At 39.2% G+C, this 9,867-nt stretch overlaps 1 protein-coding gene across 1 annotated transcript; it reads right to left on the bottom strand.

The window, feature by feature from the left end:
* Positions 1–512: 512 nt before the first annotated feature.
* LOC100887925 (collagen alpha-1(X) chain) lies at positions 513–8,677 on the bottom strand. The gene is made up of 6 exons (XM_030989407.1): positions 8,596–8,677; positions 4,633–5,183; positions 3,991–4,143; positions 3,101–3,346; positions 2,123–2,197; positions 513–800 (listed from the first exon to the last, which is right to left on the bottom strand). The coding sequence occupies exons 2-6, from the start codon at positions 5,162–5,164 to the stop codon at positions 622–624; spliced, it is 1,185 nt and encodes a 394-aa protein (XP_030845267.1). The 5' UTR covers positions 5,165–5,183; positions 8,596–8,677; the 3' UTR covers positions 513–621.
* Between the last annotated feature and the right edge of the window lie 1,190 nt (positions 8,678–9,867).

Raw genomic sequence — 9,867 nt, 5'->3', positions numbered from 1 at the left:
CATGACAGATACAATATTCGATCTCTACCAGTGGCGGATCCAGGGGGGGGGGGGGGCCCGGGCCCCCCCCCCCTTGAGAAAAAAAATCATGCAAAATCACGCGATTTTTACCTTTTTGGGGGGTTGGCCCCCCCCCCCTGGCGCTCAAGGGGGGGGGGTGCAAATTTTAAAATTTTCGAGGACCCCCCCCCCCCCCCAAAAAAAAAAAAAAAAAAAAATGTGCTCACTACCCCAAAAAAAAAAAAAAAAGTGTCCGCTTACGAAATTGCCAGAAATGTACTGGGATTATTAAGTGTATATTATTTTTCGGATAAATGAATTGTTTTCCCCAAAATTAATCACCCTCCTTTTCACCGGATTGGCTCCTGCAGTGACGTCATATGCTATTGCGCAATACAGCTCCGAAACTGGGCTTTTTTCCGAGCGTTCTGAATAGTCATTTTTATAGCTAGATTCCAGAATTATTGATGATTTCTAAGAAAAATCATTGTCATGTTCGGAATCTCCCTCAAAAATTATTCTACATGTCCTTTTTTCCATTTTTTTTTTAGCCCGTTTTGGTTAAAGTGGCCCTTTAGGCAGCATTAATATAAACAGATTGCTTGCTAAGATGACACACTTTTAACCGATTCTGAATCCCGAGAACGTGGTGAATCTGTAGTGGCTGCTGTACAGCTCGCGTCCATCGTAGAGCTGAAGCCAAACCTCGTCTCCGTAGTTGAGACTGAGGATGATGCTGTTCGTCGCCGAGTCCTCCGTGTCGGTGCTTCCGTAGTCAATCACCGCTGCCTGGTGATCACCTATCAAAATAAACAATAGTAATAATATTCAGCTCTTGTATAGCGCATATCATATTAGTTAACGTACCTATATATGCGCTTCCAAAGAGCTTTAGAAATTATTACCCTAGCGTTAGCCCCGGCACTCGTTGATTGATTTATATCACACGATCGCAAAGACTTTCGAAAAAATCAGCCTCAGGAAGTTTCAAAAAGCCTTAATTGCCCGTTACCTTTTGGAAATTGCCTACATAATGCTACTTTCACAAAGGTTTGTACGAACGATAATTTCGTACGAATCTCCCTATTTTGCCATAGTCTTTCCGAATTTCCATTGTCTAAAAATCGTTCGTACGGCGTTCGTAGCAGTTCGTAATGGCATTTGTGACCGAGGCTTAACAAAAATATATTTGACATAATCAGGGCATAATTTCTGCTTGCAGTAAAAATGGGCTCTTAAATTGCCCATTGTCTAAATATCGTTCGTACGGCGTTCGTAGCAGTTCGTAATGGCATTTGTGACCGAGGCTTAACACAAATATATTTTACATAATCAGGGCATAATTTCTGCTTGCATAAGAAATGGGCTCTTAAATTGCCCTTGAATTGATTTCATGAAAGGGTTTGCGATCATGTTGACTGGTTGATTGATATATTTATTGATCAATTGATTGATATTTTGGCAGACGGTTCGATAGATTGGTACTTTGATTGACCAAGCGTTGGTTGATTGTTCACTGTCTAAGAAAGCAAGTACACGCTTGTAGATACCCAGTACGTAAAGCCTCGGTCACAAATGCCTTTACGAACAGCTACGAACGCCGTACGAACGATTTTCAGACAATGGCAATTCGGGAAGACAATGGAAAACAGGGAGATTCGTACACAATTATCGTTCGTACGAACCATTGTGACCGTAGAATAACCAGTGTCCCTACGGCAATAAATCACATTCCAGTAAATGCATTTACTGAGGACAACGTACGTCTTACCAAAGAGCCTTTATTCAGTTTTGAATCTAGGACCTTATTCCAAGACCGCCAGACCACTTCTCTATTTACCACTATTTACAATCGCGAATTTATTTGAAGTGATTGATCCGAACTGGAATTATCTTCTTGCGATTTAAATTGTACCGTAAACAACGCCGGACTTTATAAAGTGTCGTCACGATAATCACAAGCCTGTAACAATGAGGTTTTGAAAAAGTAGCTTAAAACTTTTCTTTTAATGATAAACAGGGAATCGTATCTTAGAAAAACTACAGAATCGAAGCAAAATTGAGAAAGATTGTACAAAATAAAAAAATTCTCACAGTCATGATAGAAACATTTGTGACTCACCATTAAGCAGTATTTGTACCAGAGGGAAGTTTGTTGTCGATGACTTGTAGACGTTAATAGTGAAGAAGTAGAGACCTGTAAGTATTACAACACAAAGACAAACGGCAGCTCGTTATCTACCATTTCGAAAATGCTGTCACTCCTTAGCCCTGTTATAAATGCTGACATTAATATTTAGAGTGTAGGCTGTTTCTCTGAAGTTACTCGATTCCTTCCAAGCCAACCGTATACACTATATAGGTTAAATGTTCTATAGTCTTGTAAGTCTAAATCATAGCTAGTTGATCATATAGAAAGTTACGTCAGCGGAAGCAGTTGTTGATTGGTCAATCATTGCATGCAGCCTCAAAAAGTTCCCTTATATATAAAGAGAGAGATAATTCATACTGCTCCTCATGAAGTTGGAGTAATTTTTCCCTTACCTCTTTTCATGAAATGATTGTGACAATGTGATTTCATTCTTGATCATATTGGTAAATGAAGATATACCTTCTCAGAGCTATATTGGTGAATCTACTTGACTCTTTAGATTGATCAATAGCGTTCTGACAAGATATACAATTATATCCAGAATAAATCACACTATCTCAATCATTAAATGAAAAAGCGGCAAGGAAAAATTATCCAACTGTATGGGCAACAGTGTAGTCCCATCATGCAGACACTAGGTCGCTTTCGCAAACACGACGGTAACGCGAGCGAAAAAACAATCTGCGCATGCGCGAACTAGAATTTTGCTCCGTCTTGTTAATTTCCCCGCCCATACGCGGCCATGATAGCTTCCTAAACACGACGGAAGAGCCGTATCGCCATAATTCCCCCGTCGTCTTTGCTTCTGTCGTGTTTCCGAAAGCGCCCTAATGTTCGTTGGAGAGAACAATTTGGAGCTCATTATGTCCACGATTTAACCTATGACCGCGCTCGCTTACGCGTGTCACAACTATATCTGTCAATAATATCAATACGCTATGGTCTAACCTGGTAAGGAACAGTTGAATTTCCCGGTGTTGATATCAAAATCATCATGGACGTTGACGAAGACATGCTGGAATGTGACGGTTACCGGCCCGTCTGTCGCGGTCAGACCCGACGTCCGAGCGACGGAGAATGCCGACGTTCCCGACGCGGGTGTGTTCCGTTGCTGCGGTTGAGGGTCGCAGTTGCAAACCCCATCAACACCTGGTTCTCCGTCGTCACCTTTGTATCCACGGGACCCTTTCTGACCTGCGGTAGAACAATAATTTAGTCATTATGCATGTAGTAGCGATTCTTCAAGCCCCCGCCTCTGTATTTTTGCGAGGCACATGTAAAAATTATAAATGCAAGAACTCGAAGCCCACACCGTATACAAACCACTGAGGGCCTGAGGAGAATTGGAATGACGATCTTTTAAAACACATTTCATTATTGGGGGTGGGGGGGGGGGGGCTTAGCAAATTAGGAAAATTAAATGCAAGTTTACATGGCTACCGACTAAAAGGTGGATGCGGCATAGTTTGCATTCACAAACCTTGTCAGTGATCGATGTGCGTAGCAGTGTCTGCACTCTGAGACAAGACATAAAGCAACAAGCATATAATTATAGGCTCTTTTTTAACTTCTGACTTAGCTGTTCCGGATACAGCCGGAGACTGAAAGAGCTAGGCTCTGCTCAAGGCTTTAGGAATTGTGGTTAAATTGTCAAATTAGAGTCAGTGCCTGCATACTAGGTACGAGAGGTCGTCCATGCATTTTCTTCCATCGCCATTTTCCATTCTTTCCCATTTTGTCGCCTTTTTCTTTATTTTTTCGCTGCTTGATGGGGGGGGGGGGTAATTTTTGTGTGTGTGTGTGTGTGGGGAGGGGGGGGGGGCTTCGCCTTTACTCACCTTCAACCCCAGGGAAGCCTTGATCTCCTTGGGGCCCAATTCTGCCTGGTGTGCCATTTTTTCCTACCGCTCCGGCCCTGCCATTGCTCCCGTCACTTCCTTGGGGCCCTCGAGGGCCCTCGTCTCCCCGCAGCCCGGGCATCCCCGGGGTACCTGTAGGAAAATGCATCGAGATGATATTGATAATGAGAATGACCCGACACGGTTGGTGTTCTACTGACGCTACTTCAGCTTTGTGGATACCGCTACCTGCTGCTCACAATATCCCGATGTGTCGACAGCGATTACCCACAATTCATCACCAACTGTTGCGATGTTGGTAACATTCCCTGCCTTTAAGAAAAAAGATTGAGATTGATTTTGAATTTGAATATTTTTAATATGAATAGTTTGCATACTGACAATTACTGTCATATTTATTTTTCCTCGCTGAAACTTAAGACTGTAAAAAGTATTATGAAAAATGGTAATTCATCATCATCTCGGTATTATATACTCCTGAAAAGGTATGTATTTTTTGTGTTATTTCTGTTTATTGTAATTTTGACATTTGCACTGAATTATTATCTTTGATTTTTGTTATCCTTTGTTAAAAAAAAACATACATCATACAACATATAATTAACATACAACTAAACTCACCGGAAAGACCAGGATATCCTTGCTCGCCCTTGGCTCCCCTTTCACCGGGTAACCCATCGCGCCCACTGAGTCCATTAATCCCGTTGTTCCCGTAACTACCGGGCATTCCCGCGGGACCACTGACACCTGTCGGGCCCGGATACCCTGGCGGGCCCGGCGGTCCCGGAATATGCGTCGGCTCCGAGGCTTTCTGGCAGTTGTCACGGAGATAGTTCTGCAGATAGTCCCTGTAGACCTGCTGAGGATCCGGTTGGGCGTCCGGAGTGACATTGTCGGGAACTGGTTGCACTTCGGGAACCGACGGATTGACGATGCTCGGGTTCGGATTTACCTCGGGGATCGGGTTGCTTCCGGTGGTCGTGTTAACGTCGGGGATCGGGTTGACTTCGGGTTTAATGACCGGGCGTTCGGATTCGGGCTGTTCGTTATAGTTCGGAGAAGAAACCGATGGCACATCTTGTTCGGCTATGATATGCTGCGATGCCAAAATCAAGAAAGCTGCTAGCAGTCGAAACTCCTTTGAAGTTCCCATGGTTAAACCTCTTTTCGAGCTATAATAAGGCAGTTAGATAAAAAATAAATAACTTTAAAAACATGCTGCATGCGTATGCAAGGTATGTAAACATATCATATTCTGTCAAGATTCAAGATTCAAGATTTGTTTATTTCTTTCCACTTGCATAAAAAAAACATTTTTATTCAGTAACAGTAGTAACAAGTTCATCGTAAACTAGCATAAAAACATTAACAATGAAACAGTTATAAAGACTTTAACAAATGTGGAAAAAGAGGTGGTCTGTTAAAAAAGCACAGCTTGTTAAAACACAGATCACCTTTACAGAAACAACATATTTTTTAAAAGAAGTAGGTTATATTACAGGGGGAGGGGGACTAATACTAATCTAGTTACCTATACAGACTATAAATAAATATCAGATATACCACTAATTTACAAAATATGGTAGACTAAAAAAGAAAACAGAATAAAGATAATGGAAAAGTAAAGAAATAGGGGAAGGAGGATAATGTACAACACGGGGGGGGGGGGGGGACAATGCTATTCCAGTTACCTATATTGAATACTAATAAAAATCAGATCTATTCACTGTAGGTGTACAGTAGATGAAATTTCAGCTTACGTTTGAAAACAGAAGAGCTTACAGACTGCCTAATAGAACAGTCTAAAGAGTTCCAATACTTTGGTCCAGTATGTGCAAGTGTATTAATCCTAAGCTGAGTTCTAGCTGATGATACATGGTATAAGGCAGCCTGCCTAGTAGAGTATTTGTGTATTTGGTTATTCTTTACAAAAATAGATGCTATTGACATGGGAGCTTCACCCTTCTCCAACTGATACATAAGATATCCCAGATATAGAAAATATATATCTTTTACCTTCAGCATTTTATTTTCGTAAAATAGCTTGTCAGTGTGAGCACGCCAATCAGCTGCCGAAATAATTCTCACTGCTCTCTTTTGAATGAGCAGAATTTTATTTAAGTAGGATTTGGCTGAGGCACCCCAGGCTAGCACACCATAATTTAAGTATGGCAAAATTAAGGAACAGTACAACATGCTTAGTACTTTTCTTGGGAATACAAACTTCAATTTGTTGATCATACCAACATTTCTAGAGAGCACTTTACTTAAATGAGTAGTATGCATCTTCCAAGTCAATTTATCATCAATGTGGAGACCTAAAAATTTAATAAATGAGACCTTTTCAATATTTACCTGATCAAAGACTACATTACCAGGCATTACTGTTTCACTATTACTGAATAACATATGTTTAGTTTTTAATAAGTTTAGTGACAGTTTATTTGCATGAATCCATTTAGTCAATACACAAAGCTCTCTATTTACAGTTTCTAAAAGAGTATTTAAGAGAACAGAATACACTTGTATCGTCTGCAAATAGCAAAAAAGAAAACGTCTCTGAGGATTTTGGAAAATCATTTACATATAAAATAAAAAGCAGGGGACCCAAAAGGGAACCTTGAGGTACTCCACACGTGACGGGTAACATATCTGAACAAATTTCGCCGAACTGCACAAATTGCTGTCTGTTACTAAGATAACTTCTAAACCATTCGAGTGCAGGTCCTCTTACCCCATAATAAGAGAGCTTGTGCAACAAAATATTATGGTTCACCGTATCAAAAGCTTTGGAATAATCCAAAAATATACCAACCGTATGGAGGTGTTTATCAAGTGCCGAAGATATTTTGTCTAAAAGACATAAAACAGCATGAGAAGTTGTGTGTTTCTCGCAAAAACCAAACTGAGAATTTGAGAAAACTTGACACGACTTCAAAAACTTTATCAATCTAATATATACAAGCTTTTCCAAAATCTTGGAGAAGACAGTAAGTAGAGAAATTGGTCTATAATTACCAGTTTCTACAGGGTTCCCTTTTTTATATATAGGCACAACTTTAGCTATTTTCATTTTTTTAGGAACAATTCCATGCATTAAAGACAAGTTATAAATGTGAGTGAGAGGTACGACTACAAATGAAATTACTTCTTTTATCAAATCATTAGTTATACCATCGTATCCAGGGCTCTTCTTCCTTTTCAAGCCACTTACAACATCTATAACCTCAGAATTCACTACAGGAACAAAAAATAAAGACTTTTCATTTGGACTGGTTAAATAATTTCCATAGGTTTCCTGTATATCAGGTATGGAGCTAGACAGAGTAGCACCAATGTTAGAAAAATATTCATTAAATGCTTCACACATAAGTTTCTTGTCTTCAATAAGACCATCCTTCCAGGTGAGTTTTGTAATACTCTGTAGTTTAGGATTGGTTTTCAAGACATTTCGAATAACTTTCCATGTACCTTTAACATTATTACACGTAGACTGGAATTGAAATTGATAATAGTCTTTCTTTGCTTGGCGCAGAGCAGAAGTCAATATATTTCTATAGTTAGTATACTTAAGCTTGGCTACACCAGTCTGCTTTGCTTTGTATCTACAAAACAAACGATTCTTTTATTTATTGACCTGAGTAAAGACTTACTGACCCATGGCATACGAGGTACTCTTTTATATTCTTGCTTACTTCTTTGCACCAAGGGAAAGCATCTGTCATAAGATAACACCATTATATCCATGAATTTATCAAAAGACTTATCAACTTCTGTTTCACATAAAACTTCGTTCCATTCAACAGTTTCCAATTCTCTCTTAAATTTTGTTATATTTCCCTGAGTGAATTTCCGTGTTAACTTATCACAGGATTCAGTACAAGAACTCCTTAATGCTAAAGATGTTCTAGCAAATATAGGGAAATGATCGCATGTCACTAACATGCGATCATGTTCTTTACAGGTTCAAATAAAAGAGGGCACCAGAATGGCAGAAGATTGAAATGGAGAGATGTTGCAATCAACCTCCGAACCGGGAGAAGATACTCAAAAAGATAGAACATGTGGTTCAGTACCACAGTTATTTTTGTTTGAACTTTTTGCCAAGCAGGTTGCACAAAGCGGGTAGTTAGGTAAGGTTTGGCATATCTATTAATAATTTAGCGAAAACATCTTGAAAACGATCGCGACTACTTTCGAAGAATCTACCTATAAATAAGGCAATTCCAATAGTCTCGTATTTTACCCGCTAAAATCATGAATCCAATCATGAATTCTATATGAGATAAACAATATGATGTTTAACTTGACCTTGAGTTGATTTCACGAAAATAGATGCGATCGTGTTTTTTATAACTATGTTCAAATGGAAATGACGGATGTGAAGTTAATGAAAATATGAAAACCTATAATGAATAACTTTCTATAATAACATCTTGAAACATTCAATGCACTGAAAAAGATAGCATCATATAGACTTCAAATAGACCATACCAATATGAACATATTCATCATGTGTATGCCTATCGTAATTTAAACTCTCTCATAAACAAAATTAAATAGGCGAAATGTTATCTTTCTTACCTGATAGCTGACTCAGCGACCAGCAATCAAAGAGCTTCTGCTTGGTAAAACAATGTCTTGCTATACGTCTACGAAAACAATTGGATATCACATCAAGATAGGCGTCGCTCGGGAGAGAGAGAGGGGGGGGGGGCGGTTTATTGCCCCTTTGCAAACTATGATCGGCACACTTACAATATCGGAGTATGTTTTGCAGGCAAGTTTTGTACGTTAAAAGACTATTTCATCATTGTCGACACATTTAGTATTACAGGCCTGTTATTCGGTTTAAAGATAAACTTGAGTTCTGGTAATGCGATTGCATTGTGAAAGAAAAGGTGTGGAATGGATCAGAAAAGTTGATCATATAGCATGTAAGTAATGGTGTGTAATGCAAGGTCCTGGAGTCATCAAAATCATCATAAATTTGGCAGAGTCTTGGTAAAGTAACAATCACTTACACAGAAAGATGTATATGGGACAACACACATGGTGTCGGGGCTAGTACTACCCTGATTTCCTTATCTTTCTATGCTCATTACTCAGCCAGTATACATTTTCTTCCAAAATTGTTTGGCACATGACATTTATTTGTAATCTTGAACATTCAGTGTAAGTTTCGTTAGATTCTGTGAGAATTCTTTTTCTTTTTTTTTTACCATAACTCAAGTTTATCTTTAACTTTATTGAAATTGTTCATAAGGAGGATAGCTTGTGAATAGGCCTCGGATTATGCAGTTGATAATACCGGACGGGTATAAAGATAGGTGTAGAGAGAAAAAAGGAATAAGAAAGAATTGAATTAGGAACAAAGAAAGAAAATATGTTATCAAATGAAGGAGAGAAATCAGATATAAGAAAATAATAAAATACCATTAAAAGAGATTTCACGAGAATGGGAAGCTCATCAACAAAATGTTTCCACCAGTCCTCAAAATTTCCTTCTAACGCCTCTTTCGTTTCGAAAGGAATGTTTACAGGAACCCCATCTTATCCACCCCCACCATCAGAAATTCTAGAGACGCCCATTTAGACTATTCTTGGTTTCTACCGGATATGATCCCATCTCGAGGAAGTCTCCCCCATCGAACCCACATCCTGCCAGACGCCGTCCTTCACCGGGTGAAATTAGGTCTATGATCTTAGATCAACTCAATGACAACCTAGTTTCAAGGCAAAGTTGAAGTTTATACAATTCTCTGTTAGGGATGTAAAGAGTTCTGGGTCTTAAAATATATACGTTTGTTGTGTATGTACATGTATGCGCGTGGTTGGGTAGTGTGCGAGAGAATG

This window comes from Strongylocentrotus purpuratus, unplaced genomic scaffold (genome assembly GCF_000002235.5).
Source record: "Strongylocentrotus purpuratus isolate Spur 01 unplaced genomic scaffold, Spur_5.0 spur5_scaffold_18, whole genome shotgun sequence".
Lineage (NCBI taxonomy): Eukaryota > Metazoa > Echinodermata > Echinoidea > Camarodonta > Strongylocentrotidae > Strongylocentrotus > Strongylocentrotus purpuratus.
Note: the sequence above shows the minus strand (reverse complement) of the source record. Positions and strands in the feature narration are given on the sequence as shown.